Genomic DNA, 23,111 nt, shown 5'->3' with positions numbered 1-23,111 from the left:
TAGTTGCATGCATGAAAACTAAGGCTCGTGGACAACATGACCAATTCAGGCCGCCAATGTATTTTTTTCTGATAGACAAACAGCATTTAATATTTAAAGCAACTCCATGTGTGTATATATGAGTTTTGCAACAAGATGCAACCTACATTTTCTCCAGTTTCTCTCACCCCCCCAGCCTATGAAGAAGTTATCTACAGCACAGTCTCAATCTCTGAAAGCAACTTCATCTCAGTTAAAAATAAATGCAATCTAAGATTGTTTTGGTACCCAAAAAAATCTCCATGCTCTTGAAACTAAGCCTACTGTATTACAATTTTCTGTAAATGTTGTTCACTCAAAGAACTTGGAATGGGTGTACTTAAAGCAAATTTTTCCAATTTTTATTACTTACATAGCTGCTTGTACTAAAAGCATAACTGAGCAGTTACAAATTACATGCTAGCAGGAAATTAGAGTCATTGGTAACCTGATGAAGAGAAAGGTAGTGCAGATACTGAAGTAACAAGAATTTCTGTCTAAAAGGAAGCTGAACCCACTTTGTAACTCAGAAATTGCTTAATCATCTTTTTCATTAATTTATCAGAGATGGAATACTTGCCACCTTACAGCTTAAGAAGCTGACAAATATTCATCTCTAGCCTTTGTAAGAGCTAAAAGAGACTTACGAGTACTTAGGAGACTGCTTGCATTAACCAAAAAGATGACAGAATGCTATGTGCAAAGAGATACATAAAAACACAACCAACAAAACTGAAAATTCATTATGATATTTTGCATCCAGTGCTGCAGTTTCACAGTATTTCCCAAAGTGTTTTTTTTAAACTGTATGAATCTAATATTCTTTGCATCTCTGCTTGCAACGCTATTGATTTCAGCAAGTCGTTCAATTTTCTAATTTCATTTCTTTCAAACAGCTTTAACCCTTCAACCGTAAAATTGGAAACCTTTTCATTATGTTATGTTTGCTATCAGATTACCTAATGTCATGTGATCATGAAGCAAAACATAATTCTGAAAATGTTAAGACTGTTTTAGGCACTTTAAACCAATTTACTCAATGCACTAGTTGTTGTCATATTAAAATCACAGCTCTAACACTTTAATTTGTTAAAGAAAGTAATAAATAAAAAGGCATCAGAAAATTATGTTATTAGAAATATACGTATATATTTGGAGAAGACATGAAAAATTAAAGATAAAATAATAAATATGACATTGCTTTTGCATTTCATTCTGTTGTTTTCCTAATTAGTTACTGAGTGGACATAATTTGATTTCAGTACATATTTCTGGGATAAATTCTGTACTTTCAATTTCTAAAGATGCTTCAATTACAGTGAATTAAGAAAAAGAATACAGCAGTGGTTACTTAATTATCAATTAATTAAATGCTCAAGAAAAGAATGATTTCCACTAGGTCAACTGGCTTACACTGTATTGTATTTCTTGAAAAAGTGAATTACACAGTTGAGGCCACAACTGAGAAAACCCTCTCACTGCATATATATTAATCGCTATAGAAATACTAATACTAAAATGTTTGCTAGTGAATCTTACTATCGAGCAAGAGGATACCAGATTAGAGGTAACACACAGAATGTTGTGTATGTGATTTATCACTATGGATGAATCAAACTCAGTTTTTGTTGTGTTAGTGAATTCTACTTATTATTCAGGTTCCATAAAAATCCATAATAGAGATAATTGTCACTAAACTGACTGAAAACTGTAGAGCAAAATCCTTTGATTGTACTGTAAGTGTTAAATATTACTAATGAAGGTCCAGCGAGGAAGGCTAGCACAGGAAAAGAAAGAAGGGGAAAAACACCAAACCAACTCATGCATGCTATCAGATAACGAATACAAAGCTACTCAAAACACTAACAAGAGCAGTCATTCCTACAGGACTAGGAAAACTGTAATTCACAACTATTTCAACAAACTGAGCTCAAGTCTTCTTCAGCTTTGCGTGTAAGTGTCCAAGAAGGAGAAAGAGTATTGATTGGGAAGGACAAAAAGTACACACAGATGGTTTATCAAGAGTTAATGGAAGAAAAGTCACTCCTAATAATCTGTTCAAATTGTATTTCCTAAATCTCAAGGACAGCTATAATTATATGAAGAAAGTGTAATGATCCAAAGAAATTGTGCAAGTTCCATGAAGAAATTTAAAAAGGACACACCTTCTAGTGACAAACATATCCTTGATAAGCATTTTTCTAGGCAACAGAAGTGATTTTTTCCTAGCAGCTCCACCCCTTCTTGTGTCCTGACTGATCACAGGTTAGGACCTGAATATACTGCAGTTCACAGACACAAACTGTCATGCCTATACAACATGCTAAGTCCTTATATGCAACTCTAAGAATCCAAGTCATTAAGAACCCTGAAGCTTTTATGATTTGTCACTATTAATATATCAATGCTGTAGTCATTATGCCCATAGTAACCAAGGTACAAACTAGAGCGGAATTGAACAGTTTACTTGTGGAGCAAGCAGAGGCAGTCTAATGTAAGCCAGGAGTTTACTGAGATCTTTCCTTCTCTGTTCCAAGTCATGTCGAACCCACGTAAGTAGTGCATTCAGTATAGTTTCTTCATTAGGAATATTCATGTCATCACTTGCTAAAAGCTTTGCAATTTCAGTGGCTGGCAATAATAGAAATTCCTGGTTTCTAATTACTTCCATGAAGTTTTCCTGAAAAGGAAAAAGAAAAGTATTTTTAATACAGATGACATCATACTTTGAAGACTTTTTTATGGAACTCCTACTATATCTTCCCCCCCTTTTCCCTCCCTTCATGCCATCTCTCACTTGTGCCAGTAAGTACAACTGGAGAACTGACCTAGGAGGAAAAAAAAAGTAAAATAAAAGCATAAAAGCGTACTGAGTTATTTTGACCCCCGATCATTTTCCCAACTGTATCATTCAGTCCCACAGACAGATGTGCTGAAACAACTGAGGGGGAAGTGCAAGGACAGAAACGAGCAATGGGCCGTGTGTGGGGTTTACTGTCTTGGCACTGCAAATTGAAGAAATACTTTCTAAAGTACAGTATAAAAAAAAATAAAAGGTGCTGTTTGTTCTTTTTAACAATACAGAATACAGTGTAAGATGCTTTGTCAAGGGAAGAGCACAAGATGCTACGACTACTGGGCACATCTGTAACTTTTCATTACTGCTAGATTAAACTATGGTGTTAAGTTTTCAGCGCAAATAAATACCACTAACAATTTTATTGTTGATTTTAAATGGATCATTTTAAGTTTATTTTACAGGTTTGTAGGTTTTATACAGCCGATCTGACTGAATGGGGAGAAAAAACACACAAAGAATCCACAATATTGTACACTCCTTGCTTTATTAACAATATTTACTTTGATAGGATTCAGTTTTCTAACTTTCATTCTGTCATTTCCAGCAACAAATCCTTACTTCAAAATAGAAAAGTCACAATATGTATAATTCCTGACATTGATATCCTATTATTCAGAATACTAGGACTTGCAGAATAAGGATTCTCATGATTTGTAAGGATTCTCATGAAGTTAGGCAGAAATAGCAGAAAACACAATCAGCACTGGGAACTTACAGTAAGAAACCTGAAAGTGACAGAAAAGGGTGAGATCATGTCTATCCTCTTTCCCCAGGCACCTTTACAAGGCAGCAAAGGAAAGAAAAGTAAAAGCAGTGTATGAATCACACAGTCTTATATTTTGGTAGCTCAAAACCCAGTTAACCTCACTCTCCAAACTGAGAGTAACTTCATGACAATGAAATAGTACTACAATCCATGTAGTAAATGTGCTGTTGATTGCTAGATAGGTAGCCAAGGGGATGCTGGTTTTGCTCTGCCATCACATATACCTCCAAAACACCTGGAGGATAAAGTACATTAGATCCACAGTCAGGGAAGTCTAACTGTGCCTCATAGCAAAAATTAGCCTTACTTAGTATCTTGTTTAATGATTTAAAAAGAAAGAATTGCACACTAATGAAAAAAACTCTGGATTAGAAGCACATACTAGTTAGGAAAAAACCAGGATTTTTAGGTCAAAGAACTGGAGAAGTTTGTGAGCAGAAGCAGTTACCATATAAAATGGCAACAAAAACATACAGTACAGTTTGGCATTGCATATGCAAAGGACATCGCAACAACAAAGTGAAAAAGGTAACACTTCTTCCTTTTTATTTCTTAGTCTAATAATTTCAAAGCTACACCTCAGTACTCTAAAAATATTAACTAATTAAAGAATGCTGAGCAAAGAGGAAAAAACTAATATGGAGTAAACCAGTCCACCTTAGATGAAAGCCACACATATGTAAGATGGCTACAAGTGTCTAAGGGGAAAGATCAAAGTGACTCCACTCTACAGGCAGCTCTGGAGTTGAAATTAGGACAAGAATTTAAAGTGTTACCTGTGCACATAACAATTCTGTATTCCCGGATAGAATTTGGAAAGGAAAATTTTACATTCAATATCTGAAAAGCTTTCCTACTAGATATCCAATTGGCTACACAAAAGTAGTGCTTCCAAGTGAAAACTGTAGATTAAAAGGGAGATAGAACCGTCTTTTCCTCTTTAATTAGTTTAGGTCTCTGTATTACAAAATGAAAGTTAAGAAAATGAGCAAATACAGGAATTAAAAACAGTGAAAGGACTACACGAGTATTTAGTAGCACTACACATGCACTTATATTTATTTTACTCTGATATCAAATGCTTGGGAGTAAAATTGAAGCTGAAAACCGATCAAAATTATTTCCAGAGTTTAAACATGCAGTTCACAAAAATTCACATTCCACTGAGTTAATTTTTTTTCCACTGCTGTTTTTTGGTTGATTCTCTGTCCTAAGTTGGAGCTGTGCTTTAGTTTTGCTGAATAAACAGGCAGTGAGCACTGACAAAGAGAAAAGCCAACACTTACTACCTTAAACTTTCCGTATTGTCTATCCGGATCACAGGAAGAGGAAAGGGAAAGCACCTGCATGGAAAGTTTCCTTTGTCTCTGAAGGCAATGACAAGCTGCTCTTGCATAAGTCAGTCAAGAATCTTCTTTGGAAAGCTTTTTTCCAACTGGATTTAATCACTTCAACAGCTGTCGTGTGTAAAAAGCCTGATTTTCCTTCTTGTTGCTTGCAGACAATTGATTTCTGATGGGAACAGATTCAACTTCCTCTTGCTCCCATTCTATTTTTAAAGCAGAGACTCCTTTTGAGCATAGTATCAAAGCATTCCACTGGGAATACAGCCACTCTGCCCTACGTCTGGGGCTTTTTATGATCTGAATCTGACAATTCCTCTTCCTCTACAGACAGAGATTCTGAAGACAAAAAGGAGGAGCCAGTGTATCTCCTAGCATTCTTAACCTCCTCATTAGTCTTTTCTTTCTTTCTTCTTATGGCAACTCTCTGTGGAAGAACAGGATATTTCAGAGAACAAACGGTCTGCAGTTTCAGTCCCTTGCTTTCTGGTCCTGAAAGTAGAAAAAGAATTTCCCACCCTCAAAATTAGCTCCTCAAAGAGCTTGGAAACTTTATCAAATGAATAGCCTGAGGTTTATGTACCAGCTAAAGCAGGGACACGCAGTCCCCGTGCTCAATGCTGGGCATTGCTCATTCACATCATAACCTTAAATTCACACTTCAGCAAACGCAGAGTGAATAATACTGATATTCTTAACCTCAGGTCTGTCTCGGTACAGAGCACAAAAATATTAGAAGCACATAAAAGAGAAGAGGTCACATTACTTATTTCTAAGTGGTGCTTAATCCCCAGAGTGGGATCTAGTGACATGGTTAGGCTCCCTCTACACTGTGTCAAGGAGGATTAGAACTTCAGAGAGCAACAGGACACCTGCAGGCTGAGAAGGACGTACACCGAGATGGCCCACCAGGCAGCTCTAACCACAGGGCTCTCTTTAAACTCTGAACCTGGGCAGCCGAAAAGCAAGAGGTGCTTGAGTCGCAGGATCTGACTGAGAACAAACAGGGAACATAATTTTGTCTACTGGCTGCTCCCATCAGCTGAGGTAGGAGCTCACAAAAACTGAGCTATCTGACCCTTCTGATAAACTATTCACAGTCAGATAGATGTCAGATAGCAGCTGCTTTCCTTTCAGTCCGCTCTGATTGCTGTGGTAAGTGCTAAACCAACCTGATGCTTTCGGTGTGCCCAGGGTGTGTTTAGGGTACAACTATTGCAGCTTGACACCTCTCTGCGGAGTTTCTGGATTCCAAAACAGGCTGGGGAGCACGCAGAAAACTATTTAGTCTTGCCAAGGCAGTACTCATCTATTTTGCTAGGCTGAAATTAGGGTACTTGAAAGACAGAAATATGTTGGGTTTTCACAGATGAAAAGAAGTGAACGAGTATTTGCAAAGTCAGGTGATTACCCAGCAGGATGTTTTGGACTGCAATTTCAGGCACAAGAATATAAAATCCTTATTTTAGGCAATTATTGCCTAAACTATTGCCTTATTTTAGGCAATCTTTGGGTCTGACAAAAAAACCTTGACATTTCTCCCCTTTTCATGCTCCCCCCTACCAAGAGGGCAAACTGTACCTGCCGTTGCAAGAAAAAGAGAGAAATTATACCTCTCTTCTTCCTCCTCCCAAATCATAAACTATATTGCAATGATTTTTTTGTTAACCGACTCCTGATTTAAAAGAGGAAGCATGTCTAAGTGTCCCACATCAATTCTTCTGCAAAATTCCTAGCTTCTATGCTTGGCCTTACTCTGTTACTCTCCAAGTTTTTCCTTCTTATAAACAGGCATTGGCTGTGCTCAGAAATCATGCAAACTCCAAACTTAACTTCATCTGAATCTTGTAACATTTGATCACTGCTCACATACTTCTGATGAAAATCAGCATGACCTTTCACTCTGCTTTAAGCGTGCAAAGCTGAGCAACAAAGATTACAAAGCTGTCTACACAGGGATTGACTAAGGCACTATCACTTATAGTGTTTATAATGTCTGCTTTTTTTTTTTTTTAAGAAAGTTAAAATCTGGCTACTGACACTTACCTAAGAACACCTCACTACTCACCATAGATATTTCATGTTCTGGCAGTAACACAGGCTATCTTTTCCTCAGCTTCCCTTTGGTTTACTGTTTTGTGACAGAGGAGCTATTGGTTTTAATTCAGGATACACTATCAACTGCTTCAAACAAACAAGGTGACAAAAGGGGCGTTTCTTTTGACTTTGTGAAGACAGCAAGAAAAATGCACAGAAGGCACTCTGTGTGAAAAGGCTTTACGAATTGAACAGATACACTACTGGCTAGCCTATTAAAAATCCTAAATCTCTAATTGTATGACCCCAGTACTATATATAAACCACAGCAAAACAGGATAACCTGTGTACAAAAGATACCTTTATCCAGATACATCTCATGATTCTGTCAACTTATTTTAAATCCCTGATGCATAAAAATCAGAGTTGCTCTTTACACAGCATTAAAATCCACAACTGATCACTTCAGTTTATTATGTTTTACTTAATGCCTCCTGAGGATTTTTCAAGCTTTAGTTTGCAGTGTCCAAAAATTGACCTGTTTTGATGGTAATCTTAAAAAGGATTCTCCTCTGAAAAAACCTATCAGCCCTTCTTATTCTTTTTTTTTTTAATTTCACTGTATTACGTGATTAAAATCATGCCATAAAATGATGCTAATGCTTTGCAATGATACTAATGAACATTATACAGACAAAGCAGGTCTATTAACAGAGGTAGGTCTACTAGGATAACTCACTGATTGGTCCTTCAGTTTAACCAAACGCTTATTTCATCTGAATTTCTAGTCTTCATGAAAAGAATTATTTTAATGAAGCAGGTAAGACGCTCATCAAATTATAGTATGTATCATAAAAACCTTTAAAACCGAGAATTTGTTTTAATTGCAGAAAACCATTTATATGGCAGTCTGGTTTGGTTTTTTTTCTGTCAAAGGAAGAAAAAAAACCTCATAGGAAATAATGTATATAAACTAAAATTTAAGTATTTCATATTATTCATTACCTTTACTTCAAGTGCTTCAAAAGAACCAAAATTACATGGAAAAGCCAGAAGTATATACAATACTCAGTATAATCCCCCATTGTTCTATGCTGCCCACTGCAGCATAAAAATAATTTGTTGTTTTGACAAACAGAATTTCCAGGTACTACAGGTGCACTTAACCCTTATACTCTAATACTTCTTAATGGAAAGAGCATCAAGTGGCTAGCACTTACTACTGTTGAACATTTTATTTTTTCAAACAGCTTTTAAACAAATGAAATTACTTGGGGATTTATTTTAATTGAAGATTCAATTGGACTATACATTTCTATGCAGTTTCCATAGCAACACTCATTTCAAACTAAAGCTGCTGCTTCTCTATTACTCATTATTACTAAAATTCAATTTCATGTCTCTGTTGGAACTAAACAACATTAAAAGAGGCCTTGGGAAGAATCCATCTAGCACAACTAATTAGTTTTGAAAATGGCTTTTTAAAATCCACCTAATTTAAATTTCACCCACATCGAAGCCTCAAAAGCAACAATTTTGACACTGAAGTAAACAATGGCCAAAAGGCATACAACTATTTTCCTGTGGTCTGAACAAAAGAAAGATAGGTGCTGTAAAAGAATGGCTTTTAGAAAGTTCACAGCCTCTTTCCGTGACAAGTCATGAATTGCCAGTCAAAACAGTAAGACTATAGTCCCTAACATTCATCTTTAAAGATGCGTTAGTCTAACATTTATTACCATCCTGATCTTGGCAGTCCACTTATAAGGGACATGACAACAGTGCAGACAAAAATATATGCTTATTTGGAAAAAGAACAAATAGGTCAGAGGAGGGAGGTTCTCTTTTTGCACGTTTTACATTGCTGTCTCAGTCACCATTAATTCTAATATTCCTCAAAGGCATAAGCCACATTTATCTTTACTGTTTTATGTGACTGTCTACCTAATTGCAGACCCCTTATTTTTGTTTGAGTAATAATGAGGATCAAGACTAGAAACATGTAAGTTGCAATCTGCACACTATTTATTCACCTGTTTTGGTAAATTTCAATGTGTACATAATTTAAAACAGATTAGAGAGCCACTCACTGAGGAAAATTGTGTGATATAAAAAAAGAGCTATTTTAAACACTATACATACTAAATTATTTTAAGTCAAGAAGAAATAATAATAAAAAAAGAAGTTTCTAAACCAGCAAAACCTAAGGCAGCAAGAATAAAAGCCATGGATTTCTAATACTAATTACAAGACAGAAATTACTCCTCTTGGATGCAAGCCAATATCTTAATGGCAATGCAATGTCATGCCACACAAGCAATTAAGTACTATCTTCATTCCCACATCCCTTATGCGGTATGTACATGCCCACATTCAAGTCCCAAGAGCTTATATAGGCGAAATTTCATCAAGAAGAGAGAAAAGTGTCTCACGAAACTGCAAAGAACAGATGAACTGACTTGCCTCAGAGATAATTCTCCTGCCTTCTTCTGCTGATAACATTACCAAAATACGCTTGTAAGACGGAGAAGAACATTTTACATTAAAATGAAGGATGACTATTAAGATGATGAAGTTTAATTATGTTGGCAGGTCAGTCTTTCTATAAATTAACTCTGAAAATATCAATGGCAAATTTGTATTTGGCCACATATCGCCTAGCCTAAGATCAAATTGTTTGATGCCATCCTGACATCCCATTACTAAGAAATTAAGGATAACGCAGAATCTATATTGATGAATGCCCACATTCATACCCCAGGTATTACTTAGAACCCGATTTCTCCATCTCATTACAAAACAAGAATTCTACAGTTTCATTTAGTAAGGTGTTATTTTGGACTAGATGATGGCAGCTTGCCTACTGTTAAGCATGCAGTTTTTGACTGACAGAAATAAGAACAAGCTTTTGAATGATTTTATTGAATGAACATCACACAATCCCATTACTCTTACAGGGGAACCGTTAATGCTTGCCTCTTTCCTTCCAACTCTAAACCAGCAACTTTATAGTTATTTTGTCATTTCTCATCATGGGAACATATGTGCATTCTTGCTTGGAAAATGATCAAGGCCTTCTGGGGGGAAAAACATGAGTATTTTATTCAGGCAAACATTCTGTATTTTCCTTACTAAATAAAGCAGATGAGACTTAAAATAACAACATACCATAGTGTAATTGTGAGCCACCTTGTGCAGGTCAGTGCAACCCTGCGCATCAGCGAAAGATCGGATTCCAAGGCAATTGGATGGGTGAAGCTGCTTCATTAGGAATTTACAGCATGCTTCTACAACCTGAGAGAGCTGAAGAAGGCAAGCTGTAGACAACAGGCACTCAATGTTATCTTCTTTTAATTCAAGGCGACCTAGTAAAAAGTAGATCACATAATTTTGCTCTTATTTGTTAAATTCCCTAAAAATCAGAAACAACAGCATTATTTACAGATTGCATGACAGAATATAAAGCTTAGGAAACATCATCCTCAGCAACAGATAACCAGCTTTTCAAAATAAGTACCCATAATGATGTAAGGAAAGGGAATCCTAGTAAGATTCCTTTTTTGTCAGTCATGACACATTTAAAATAGTCACATAATTTGTTAACTAACAGCATACGGTATCATCAGAGAAACTACATCATACCAGGTTGCCTCAGGTAACAGCAATGATTTCTTTTTATTTATTTATAAGGAATTAAATAATGTGAATAATAATTTCTAAAGAGCATTTGAAACCTAGTAATGGAATATATAATGCTCACAGAAGGACAGTTCGTTACATGAAATTCTCGTTTTCATTCTAATTACCTGTATATGCATACTGAACCAGAGCCCACAAAGCATTTGGCTCCACACCTTCCATCTTGATTTCTTCCTGTCTTGCTTCCCTTACGTCATTAGTGAACATTGCCGCAAAGTAGTCCGAAACAGAGGAGAGAACCAATCTGAGTACATTGTGCAGGGGAAAAGTAGAGAGACAAAGGGAGAGAGTGAAAAAAACTTAGTTAACCTGATGTTTCTTAATTTATGATTCATTACTTTGCCCTTTGAAGAAACACTGTAGTGAGAAAAACATTTTAAAATTGACAAACTGCTCCATGCTCTAGTTCCCCTCTATGAATAATGAAGTACTGTTACCAAATCTACATTTGCTGCTGAAGTAAATGGATTACCCTTTCAAAGCTCAATGAGTTTTAATAGCCAACACAGAAACAACCCACAAAAACACATAAATTGGAAATGGACTATAAATGTGCATTATGGGGATTAAAAAAAAAAATTGAATTTACTTCCATTTATATAATGTCAGTTACTTTTTTAAATGTGGAAGAATGACTTACTAGTCCTTTTCAAAGTGCTTTAAAATGCTTTTATTCTTGGTGCACACATATGCATTCATTTGCTAATACTGATGACAGAACTAAGCACGGTAAACACGGAGATGGTACAGACAGAGTAATCTCTTTTGTGGGTGCATATTTAGCTTTTGTTAACAATTCTGATTTTGTTAGATATTTTAGATATTTTAAGACTATTTTAAGATAGTGAGTAAGTAAACATGTTACTGCTCAACAGACATTTCTCTGAAGAGTCAAACACTGAGTACCTATAACAGTGCCACTCCACAAAATGTGCAAGAATTTAGATTTCTCAGTATGTGTTCACAGGACTAGGGTGAAAGAGAAAGGAAATCATGTTGAGCAGGAACATTCATCCCATTGTTCTGTTGTATGACACCTACTATTAACTATTCATGAGGTCTGCTGGTCTCTTTCCTAAGACCTCCACGAACAGCCTTGTGGGTTGGATCATTTTTTGTGCTGCAGCAGTTCACTGTTGCCTTGCTCACAGGGAATTCAAATATAAATACACTTGCCCATGTACCGAGCTATACAAACAGCAAGCTCAAGATCCAAACCTACCGCAAATACACTACACAGTCCATTTGCATACATTCAACGAATCTAATACTTCACAAAATGTCAGTTTATTCTGTGTTGAATCATTATATTGGCTTGTTAAGATGCCAGAGGTCAGGAACCACAGACAGAGCAAAACTAATTGAAAAGGTGAGCACCAGTGCTTAGGAATAAGTCTAAACCTGTATTAATGGGGAGGATTTGCAGATACACACACAAAGTCATGAACTACAAAGAACTGTCTCTTAGCTAATTAACTGCAAAGTAATAAACAGTTGACCAATTTCAACTATATTTTTCTTGCTGATTTTCTGACCATTGACCATTTAGTCAGGCCTACAGCAGGGTAATCTCTTTTTCTAGCTGCTGAGAAGCAGAGTTGTGTTAAGAGCGTATGGGGAAAAGATTAATTTTATTTTAGCATCCTGTATGATTGAAGTTTTGTAGTGAGAAATAAAGTTCTGTTCTTTTAAAGAACATATTGTTCTTGAAATATGAGATTTATTCTGTGTCTGACTTGCTGAGAAAAATTAGAACATTCTACCAAGGTAAGGCCCAGGCATCACTTCCAAGCATTTTAACCTCAGGTTTAATGACAGTTAAATGAAAATACTGCCTCCTAGAGATCTGTAGCAGTTTGGTCAAATTAGAGAGTACATTCATGTAAGCATCAAGACAGAGTTTCTGCAACTGCTTTTGATGTTAAAATGAGATGACAAAATCTGATTTGTAAGTACAAAATAGGGATTCTCATTGGAAGGGAGAGTGTGTAGATGGACAGATTTGAATAACCCAAGCATCTCTGCAAGCCCAATTTAGAATAAAAAAAAAAAAGAGTAAAACAAACAACTGAAGGTATTCACCTCCACCAATACCGACTTGAACTTCTACACAGAACAGAACTTGAAAAAGAGAAGTCTCTGCAACGGGAAAGAGAACCTAAAACCTGATCTTAACAGTTTGGGTTTTTGTGGTGTTGTGTTTTTTTGGGGATTTTTTTTTTCTTTCCCCTAACAGTGCAACTGGTTTAATTAGCTGCACCATTATTTAGAAAATGGCTGGACTGTACATAGCTTGTTGAAGAAATGCCAAATAATAACCGGAGGCTCCAGACAAACACCTTCTACCAGCTGAGTGATATCAGCAAATTCCTCCCTGTAATTTCCAGTCTCAAAGTCCTCCAAAAGGGCCCTCTCTGGTAATGAGGGGTAACAGTTTTAAACTGAAAGAGGGTAGATTTACATTAGATATTAGGAAGAAATTCTTTACTCTGAGGGTGGTGAGACACTGGAACAGGTTGAGAGACGTTGTGGATGCCCCGTCCTTGGAGGTGTTCAAAGCCAGGCTGGATGGGGCTTTGAGCAACCTGGTCTAATGGAAAGTGTCCCTGCCCATGGCAGGGGGGGTTGGAGCAAGACGATCTTTAAGGTCCCTTCCAACTCTAACTGCTCTATGATTCTATGAAAAGCAATTATTAGAAATGTAAAATTCAATCCTTTTACTACTTTTGCAAACTTGCGTTGGGATTCATGAGGAGGTATACATGCTTCACAGCGTTAAGTGCTTTCCAGAGAGTGACTTGCATACGCTGAAACAGGATGTGCAGCCCAGGAGTAGGTTAATACAAGTAATATGCCAAAGCATAAATTATACTGATAACAATTTTGTAATAGTTTTAGCCAAGAAGCATGTTCACAATGAGAAGCCTTAGAACAGGTATCCATACTTCTCTCTTAATTCAACTAATTTAGAAAAAAGTTCTTTCGAAGAAAGAAAGGGGATTAAAAGATACAGTGACAATGCCTCAAGGTGAGACTGAGCTAGTGCAAAAGAAAACAAAGGCAGACTTTCAGCCAACTGGCCTTTTCTTGTCCTATGTTTTTCCCACCAGTCAATAAAAATCAATTACGACTTTACTCATGCCATTTGACACCCACTTGTTCATTGATCTTTTAATCTCATAGCTAGTAACTGATTTTTATTTCAACCTTTTTTTTGGATTGTCTGAAATTAAAATGCATTCCAACATACAGATTAAACAACACGAAGCAGCTGATACCTTTATATAACTGAATAATCCACAGAAGACTTTCCCCATTCATATTTCACCTTTTTGCTAAAAAAAACTCTAAAAGAGCTAAGTGACAAGTATGATTTTTCAAAATAAAAATCTGTACAATGACTACAAAAACTACATTTATATTCACAATCTCCTCATTAAATAAAGCCATCATGGCTCTGTTAGTATTTAACATGAAGAGACTCTCTGTGTTATTTATTAATCATTAAAATTAACATATTCATCCATCTCAAGAGTTCACTGGGAACAAGTGATGCTACAAAATACTGCCTTTCCTAAGTTTAGAAATTAAAGAAAGCTATGGTTTTGTATTCTGAATTCGTAGTCTTTTTTCCCCCTAGGACTAATATATCTTTCATAATTCGCTCAATGAAAATGCCTACGAAATCAGTATAGACTGACATTAGAGAGGCCTCTTAACAGTAAAAAAAAAATAAAAATCAAGAGGCAGTCTTAATGCAGTTGGCATTGTGTTGTTCGACTGTTGATGTTGAACATATTCCCATTTACTCTCCTCCTTACATCATTAGAATCATAGAATCTTCATGGTTGGAAAGGACCTTTGAGATTATTGAGTCCAACCATACACAAAAAAACCCAAAAACCCAATAACAAAAAAGACTCCAACAACCTACAATCTCTGCCACCAGAGCATGCCCTGAAGTGCCACATCTAGACGTTTGTTAAACGCCTCTAGGGATGGTGACTCAACCACCTCCCTGGGCAGGCTGTTCCAGTGCCTCACCACTCTTGCAGTAAAGTCATTCTTCCTAATATCTAATCTAAACCTCCCCTGCCGCAACTTCAGACCATTTCCTCTGGTCCTGTCATTATTCACCTGGGAGAAGAGGCCAACACCCACCTCTCTACAACCTCCTTCCAGGCAGTTGTAGAGGGCAATGAGGTCTCCCTTCAGCCTCCTCTTCTCCAAGCTAAACATGCCCAGCTCCCTCAGCTACTGAGCTACTGCCAAATACTCAATTCTGCATAAATAAGATTACAAGAATTTGGCTACTGAATTATATGCAGTAGGTTGGCTGCTCTTTTTCAGCACACAGGAAAAATGTAGAGAAAAAAGAACATGCAAATACCAAAATTTTTCACGTGGGAGATCATAAAATGTCTGGAACAATTAAGCTCTCCGTAAAAAACACTCAACAGCTATGGGCTAAATACTGACAAGTTCTGTGCATTTCAGTATGTTTCCCTGTTCTTACAGGAGGTTCCAATGCGACCAATGTCTTTAATTTCTGTGGTTTGTAGTGATCCAAAACCAGAAAGTACACCATGACGGCTTAACTTATTTTGAAGAGTTTTATAATTTCACTGTTATTTACTGAGAGACAGTAAAGTATGTGTAGGCAGGGTAGCACACCTGAATTAAATTGTACTTCTTGTTGGAATTGCCACAAGCTGCATCATTTAGACAGTTTTCTAGGTCTTCAAAGCAATTATTACGTAAAATGATGATAGCTGTCAAACCTGGCAATTTACAGATTTAGTATCTCCCAACCTGACTCACCTGACAGAATGAAGTGAAGCTTCTTAACATCTTAAAGATAAAAGAGATACTGCCTAGGCAACTCCTTGTTTGTGGCTGTCTAACAGCTGAAAATAGTCCCAGGGAACTCACTAATAGCATTCACTGAAGTTATGATGCTGAATAGTTCACGCATCCCAGTATAAAGTGTCTCATAGACTGGTGGCTTCAGCTTGCTTCTATTCTTGATAACAATGCATGTCAGTAATAAAAAGAATATATAGAAGTGGTACTATCCCACACTACTAATATATCCATATTTATTTAAATTAAATTTGTTAAAAAGCAAGCAATACCTAAAAATACATGCAGTATGTTTATGTCAAAATGACTTCCAATTATAGCTCTCTTCCAGGGAAATCAAACCTTTCAAAATTTGTTTGCTGCGTTTGACACTGAAATGATGATTACAATAAACCCTTTTGTAAAATTTTTCAAAACCACCACACTTTACTAGCAGTAGTATCGTTTTAACACAAAGCTATCACAGAACTACTTTTTTTACGTACTTTGACTTTTCTAAAAAGACATGTTGTGTTTCACTTTTAGAAACGTAACTAAAACAAAAAAAAAAAACCCTGCAGTGAAAGATTTACAAACTAAGGCAATACAGACTGTGAAAGAAAATAAATACTATTAACTTGTATGGAAAAATAGTAGAGATAAATAAGCCTTAAGATAAAATAAACCCCATATGTCTGCAAACCAGGATTTGTGCTCTTCCAAACAAGCTTCCTAACCCCTGGAGTATATAAGCTTCCATTTGCCTGCTTTCCTACAGTCCCATGTCTTTTGTATTTCCATCTTTCAGTGTCAACAGGAATAAAGAAAATGACTCTGCACAGATTTTCAGATTGCTGGTTAAAAGATGCAGAGCAGGCTTTATATCCCCTCTGGCCAGGAATTTACACAGACCTCCCTTTTCTTATGTGAATGTTCTGATCAGCAGTTATTACACAACAAACTTTTATTATGGATATAGCAGTTAGCCGAATGTAACAGATAAGAATGTAATAAATGACTCAAATATCTAAAAATTGCAGGGGACAGAGAAAAAGCACCTGATATGAAAAACTTAATTAAATTAAATTTAATTTAATTAAAAGTCTGGCAAAATTTCTTTATGGAACTGCAGGCTAAGGGAGTGGGAGTGTAATGCATTTTTTCCTTGTGGAGAACCATCTCCTTTCCTAGTTGCTTCTTGATCTCCTAAATAAGTTCTTAGCTATAATTTCAGCACAGAATGAGAAGACAAACAGACTTAGAAAAATCATGACTATATGTGATAATCTTATTTGTAATTGGATACAAACCAAAGCCCTTCAGAATTTTACAGTAATGTATTATCTGTGCTTATTACTCTTGCAGACACCAAACACTGCTCTTTTCTCTAAAAATATACATCATACACCTCAGAACATTCAAGTATCGTCAAAAGTAGAAATGGAGAATTAAGAAAAAATACATGAACTACTAAAAATATCAGGTTCAAAACAGAAAATCTGAAAACTCTTCTCTCTACATAAGCATGATTAATTATAATAATAATGAAAAATGTTCTTTCTTACCAATTTTATGTAACCACTTGTTAAGAAAAACCCTTTTATCTTTCTTAAGGAAAAAAAAAAAGGGAAAAAAGTTGTCCAGTGTAAGTGAACTTTCTATTTTTTTATGTATCTTAGAATGCCAAGCCATTAAGCTAATACCTGTTTAATACATATTTTGTTACTTATTAAGTCTTAAGATAAAATTATCACTAGTGTTCTGAAATACACTGACTGCTCCAGCCTGCAGTCAATACTAAAGAAGGCAAAACTTGGATGCTGGCAGTAAAAAATTCTACAGAATATTTTTCTTATAACATAGGCTAGTACAAGTACATAAAGCCAGCCTTCTTACTGAATTTCTATAAAATTCTGAACCAAATTTAAGATTTCCATCTTCATCTTTCCCACAATGGAAAAGTTCAATTTTCAGCAAGGGACTTTGGATGTACTGAGATGAAGACTGTAGTTATTGCTATGTTTCTCTGTAAAAACAAAACAGTAAGAGAAAGAACTTACTGTGCAAAAGGCAAAGCTCCTTGCTAAGTTGCTCCAACATTACGAAGCAAACTAAGGACAGTCGTAATCCTCCAACGTTCTGCTACGAGCACAAGGTGTGCTTCTTTGGCTTTAACTTTCATGTATATTTAAAACACAATATAACAACTACAGCAAGATGTTTCTCCTCTTAAGAAGAGAAAACCAGAGGAAATAACAGATGGCAGCATATGCCTAATGTTCTACAGAAATAGATACAGTAGCAGAAACCAGAGGAGCAAAGTCAGTTCTCTAAATAAATGAGAAACAGGTAGGAACCACATCAAAGAATTTTTTAGCATGTTGTCTTTCTGTTTATCTTGTTGCAAAAAAACCAATAATCTTCCAGTCCTTACAAGATATTCACAGCTGTCCTCTTGCACCCTTTCTACACTTTTTTAACTATTACATAAACAATTCTCCAGAACTGTGTACTGCAAAGGTGCTACCTTGGCCACATAAGGAAGTAAAATTATTTCATTATAATCACCGTTTTTCCTGTTTACAGCACTCCAAATGTCTTTGACTTCTAAATGACTTTAGCGGGGGCAAATCCACTGTGGGCGTGTACATTCCCTGTTTTCATCTGATTCACTCTTTCCACAGGACAATGCAGTTTTGCAACTAATTTGAACAAACTGAAGGCCAATCTTGAGCAACTCTGTAGCCCCTGGGGAAAGCCAAATCATCTTGCTCACCCTATTGTCCCTCCAACAAGGATTCATCATCATCCACCACTACATGCTACGTGGCCATAAGTGCTTACAAAGGAATTCAGGTCAGGGGTTGGGTGGAGAGCAGGACCACCCATTTTAGCAGTGACTGCAGTAAGATTTGCGTATATCAACTTGGAAAAATCAGGGATAGTCTTGACTGTTTTAAAACAAAGTTTCATTAACATGAAGTCTCTGCGAGCAATAGCAAGTTATGGTGCCTCCCTGCTCCTCGAATCGCTATCGCTCCCTCGGTTTTATCAGCACAACAGCATGTATGATATCAGAATAAAAGCAGAGATCTGGCTTTCTAAGAAAAATACCAAATCCAAACCAGCAACCTCTCCCCGTCTTTTTATTACTATTACAGTATTAAGCTGTAGTTTCACTGTGGGGGTAGGAATGAGCAATGGAAAACAGGAATGCTTTAGGCTGCTATTTCTGTTGTAGACCTAATCTTATGGAACCTTATCTTAATTAAACTTAGGTTCCTATTTGAATTATTAGTACTGTGCATTAAGTGCTTCAGTCATTCACACTTTGCTATTTTCCTAGTTTTTAAGTGGCATGGTACATGATCTGTTAGTTACACAGATTGCAGGTAGGGTAATGTTTGATCTAATTTAACCCTCTAACACTTACTGTCAGTGTTCAGTAGTCTCCTATCAAAGGACTCTTCTCACTATGGGAGCAAAAAACCTAAAGGACAGAATACTGTCCGTATTGCTAATTATGACTCCAACAACTTGTTAGTACAAAGAAAAAATTAAATCTAAGAAAGATTTTGTATAACATTCTATGGTACAGAAACCACTACTAATACAATTCTGAGGGTACATTTGGGACTTCTGGGTTGTTGGTTTTTTTTTTTTTAATGCAAATATTTTACTATACCCTTGAAGACAAAAAGTAGAATGTGAAAACGTTATTTTTGATGCTGTATTGCGTACAGCAGACAGAAAATAACTTTTAGTTCCCAAATGAATGTTAAAAACCAGAAGCGTGTCTAAAGTATTCTAAATTGTTTAGGATGTTCTGACCTTTTTTAAACAAAACACAGGACACACTTTGAAGGTGCATTTGTAAATTAATATGAAGTAACTTGAAATTATAATAAACTTACCTGTGAGCTGGAATTCTGCGATCACCAGCAACTAACACCACATCACATAGCTGTTTGTGTCTGAGATAATTCTCCATCTTCTTAAAAGTTTGTTCAGCGTGGTTGAGAGCCTGAAAAAATTCATCTGAGGTGCAGGGCTCCATAGTTTGACAAGATGATAAGGTATGACTGCTGTTGGAGGTTCTGCTGAAGACAATAACAGAAACCTTAGTTCACGCAATATTAAGGTGCAGCAATTTTATCTACAGATGATAAAATAGAAGTCACATGTGATTTTAAAATTGACATACGCATTTTAATATATATTCCCCTGCTATTTTCTTTCTCTTCATATTCATACTTTTTCTCTTCCTCCAAACCTAGTCTAAACCTTTATGAAAAGGGTATGATCATTTAGTGTTACACTCTTCAACTAACAAACACACAAAGATCAGTCCAGCAATCATATCTATGGCATTGTCAGATGGTTAAGGAAGAACAGACATCTACCAAGCCTCTGCAAACCAAAAAAGCAATGGAAGGATGCAATAAGGAATCAAACCTCTCCCTGCCACATATGTTACCTGCCACGTACGTTGAAGTCTTACTTCACAAGTATGTTAGAAGTCTTGCCTCATACTTAGCCTAAGGTGTCTAGAACAAAACTCAACATGTATGGAGCTAGTGAAAGAGTGTGGGCATGCAAGGGAAAAAACCCCATCAAGAAACACATGAGCACACCACCACTCCTACTGCATGAAGCCTTATGTGTCTGAAATGAAATCTAGCATAGTAGAAGCCAACACAGGGGAAAAACAAGGGTGGATGGGGAAGAAAATTATGCCAGTCCATACACACAGCAGCTTGGGAGAAAAGAGGAACAGAGAAAACGTAAAAGGAATTAATGGGCCTGGGACATAAAGGAGATGAATCCTAATTATGTACACTGAGGGAAGCACCTTTTCTTGCTCAGTTCTTTAACTGACTACTACTTACTTTGCCACAATACAGGCAACTTGTAAAATACTCTGAACCTACCATAATGTTTGGAAGGACATGGATTCACAAGATCTGCACCTAGACACGTGCTTTCACAAAAATATCATGAACTCAGACAGATTGCTTAGGGCTAAATCCACCAAAGGATATAGATCAGTCCTTAGCCTAGGATATTCATTTCAAGGTAGAGCTTCTCAAAATCAAAGTCTAAATTTTCAGCAGAAAATATTCTGTTCAGGTTTTGGTGGTTTTTTGGTTTGGTTTTTTTTTTTTTTTTGCATGTGCCCAGATAGCTAAAAAGGCCAAGAAATTTGCCACTTAATTCAAACCTAAATCTAATAACGGATCAAAAATGAGATGCCTACCTACTTCCCTTGGAGGATTTTATCTTAAATTGTGCTCTCTGAAGCTGGTTAGCCATTTATTTAAGCTGTGTCAACTTCTCACCCTCCATGAGTCACTTGTTTTGCTCCAACACTGGCCCTCTGACAAGCTGGAACAAATATTCTTTGTGGCCATGTGGGAAACTGAATCAAGGAACTCATGTATGTGAAAATACTATGTTGTCAAAACTGGGTGGCATTCTCACAGTGAATGAGCAAGAATTACTCAGGGAAGGCAACTCTTAAACCACCAACCCTGTAAAAGAAACAGAAGTGGACAGGACAGGACAGGGACAACAAGAAAATGCTTAAGAAATTCTTGTTCCCTATCACAATTGATCACATCCTCAATTGTGGTGGTACAGGTTGGATTTTTTTGGTTGAATCATATTTTAACCTAGATTCCTCAAGTTAACCCCACTAATAATGATTAAAAAAATAAATTATATTATATCAGGGATTTGATTTACATTACAACCTCACAAAGAGTTGGGCAGATAGAACTGAAGGCGCAACAAGCTGGGATGGAGAAGGAAAAAACTTTCTAAGCCAGCACTTTGCTGGACTGCAGCCTCAAGAGAGCTATTGCCAGCCCCAGGGTGCACGTGTGTACTCTCTCTCTGCATAGACTCAGTGGCAGTCACCGCTCTTGTTCAGTAAGGAAAAATAATTGCAATGGTGTGTTTCCACTAGCCATGATAAAGCACTTACTCAGGACACCAGAGAGCCAAGCTTAGTTCTTCCCCTCACCCGAAGAAGTTCAACTCTATGTCTGTCCTCTAGCCAGTAATTTACAAACCATTTTCCGTAAGGAAAATATTATTATGAGTATCTAGAAAATTAGTTGGTAGGGTTTCCTTTTTGTATTCTTAAACTTCAATCACGCTTTTCTTGGTATTTCTTTTCTTTGCCTGTTTATGTCAGAAAGATCCTATCTAGCACTGTCCAATTTTTATTACGCATGGTGCAGTTTGAGGATGATTGTAAAAATATAAATTACTCTAAAGACAAGTCTTTCCCATGCTCACTACACATTTTACTACCCTGTTGACAAACATTCATATACTAAAGATGCTAGCTTTCTTCAGCCTCTCTATCTAATAAAGAATTTATGTAAGAACATGCCTTTCGAAATCAAAATTATGTATAAGCCATGCTATAAACCCATTTGTTTTTAAACGATTTTATTTCTTGAAGTAGGATGTTTGGAATAAGGAGCTCCGTCCAATACAACAGTTCATTGCAAAGCAATTAACTGGGCTAGTGAAGTGGTGATAAAAGAGTTTCAAAAGTAAAAGCATATATGATGACGACTGGAGAGCTGAATTCACACCTCTCCTTCTGATGTTGTTTCAGGCTTCATTGTTGTAGCTTAAACAAAGCCACAGCACAGTTCTCAATACAAAAACAAACCAAGCCATGGCATACACAAACCTTCTTTGGTACTAAAACTCCCACTTTTAGTAGACTCTCTCTCACAAAAGAGAGGCATCAGTGTTTTTCAAACTTTACAGGGGGAGTACAATCTGTTCCTATTAACAGGATTCATTGTTTTAATTATTTTTAAGCATTAAGACTCATTTTAAAGGAGGAGTTACAATGGTTATTTTACAGCAATCATACATATTAGTTAACAACCTACAAATTCCAATAAGTATTGACCTTGACTACAACAAAGTGTGCAAAACTTTTTTCAAGCATTTTATTTTATTATTTCAAATTATTTTTAGGAAGGCATCTCTTAGTTTAAACATCTGCATGTTTGTCTTCGAAATAAAAATGAAGCAAGAAAGAATTCATTATACTAAAAAAATCAAATACACATTTCGAACTATTGATTTTGGAACAGAGATAGAGGAACAAAATAAAAAATGTGAAATTAGTTTTAAAATAATTTTTCTGAAAAATTGTGTAAAATTCTGTCTGAAAAATTATCCCTGAAAATGATGTGTAAATTCATTCATATGTAAAACTGTTCTATTGTCATGAACCAGTTCGCCTAATTTAGCTGTAACCTCATCTGTACTTCTGAAAAAAGGTCAACTTCTCCACAAGATAATATGAAATCCTACAAAACTGCAAAAATGTAGTTTTACTGCAAGGTAAGAATGACATGGTTAGATCAAGGGTACACAATATGGATGCTGCCCTTATATATATGTACCACCTTGCCTCTTGTAACCTTTTTCAGCAAGTAACAGCTTATTTCCTTGCATTAAAAAGTCACTTTTCTTTTGACAGTTGAAGTGCAGCTGTTTACAAGAGCCTTGA

The 23,111-nt window shown here is 36.3% G+C and overlaps 2 protein-coding genes across 7 annotated transcripts in view; one reads left to right on the top strand and one right to left on the bottom strand.

Annotated features, from left to right (window-relative positions):
• RPL9 (ribosomal protein L9) overlaps positions 1 to 23,111 on the top strand; it is a 219,691-nt gene that overhangs the window by 136,343 nt on the left and 60,237 nt on the right. The gene's annotated exons all lie outside the window — the stretch shown is intronic.
• The window catches only part of KLHL5 (kelch like family member 5), a 62,120-nt gene that overhangs the window by 13,498 nt on the left and 25,511 nt on the right, over positions 1 to 23,111 (bottom strand). For 3 of the 6 annotated variants that reach the window (XM_063335900.1, XM_063335902.1, XM_063335898.1), the window contains 4 exons: positions 19,480 to 19,665; positions 10,831 to 10,967; positions 10,193 to 10,389; positions 2,486 to 2,698 (listed from right to left, as the gene is read on the bottom strand). In XM_063335900.1, coding sequence (XP_063191970.1) covers positions 2,486 to 2,698; positions 10,193 to 10,389; positions 10,831 to 10,967; positions 19,480 to 19,622 — 690 coding nt within the window. In that variant the 5' untranslated portion in view covers positions 19,623 to 19,665. The remainder of the gene's footprint in view (positions 1 to 2,485; positions 2,699 to 10,192; positions 10,390 to 10,830; positions 10,968 to 19,479; positions 19,666 to 23,111) is intronic. The other 3 variants (XM_063335901.1, XM_063335903.1, XM_063335899.1) reach the window with 1 other exon arrangement.

Source organism: Chroicocephalus ridibundus, chromosome 5, assembly GCF_963924245.1.
Source record: "Chroicocephalus ridibundus chromosome 5, bChrRid1.1, whole genome shotgun sequence".
Taxonomy (NCBI): domain Eukaryota; kingdom Metazoa; phylum Chordata; class Aves; order Charadriiformes; family Laridae; genus Chroicocephalus; species Chroicocephalus ridibundus.
The sequence above is the reverse complement of the archived record's forward strand: the minus strand, read 5'-3'. Positions and strand labels throughout refer to the sequence as shown.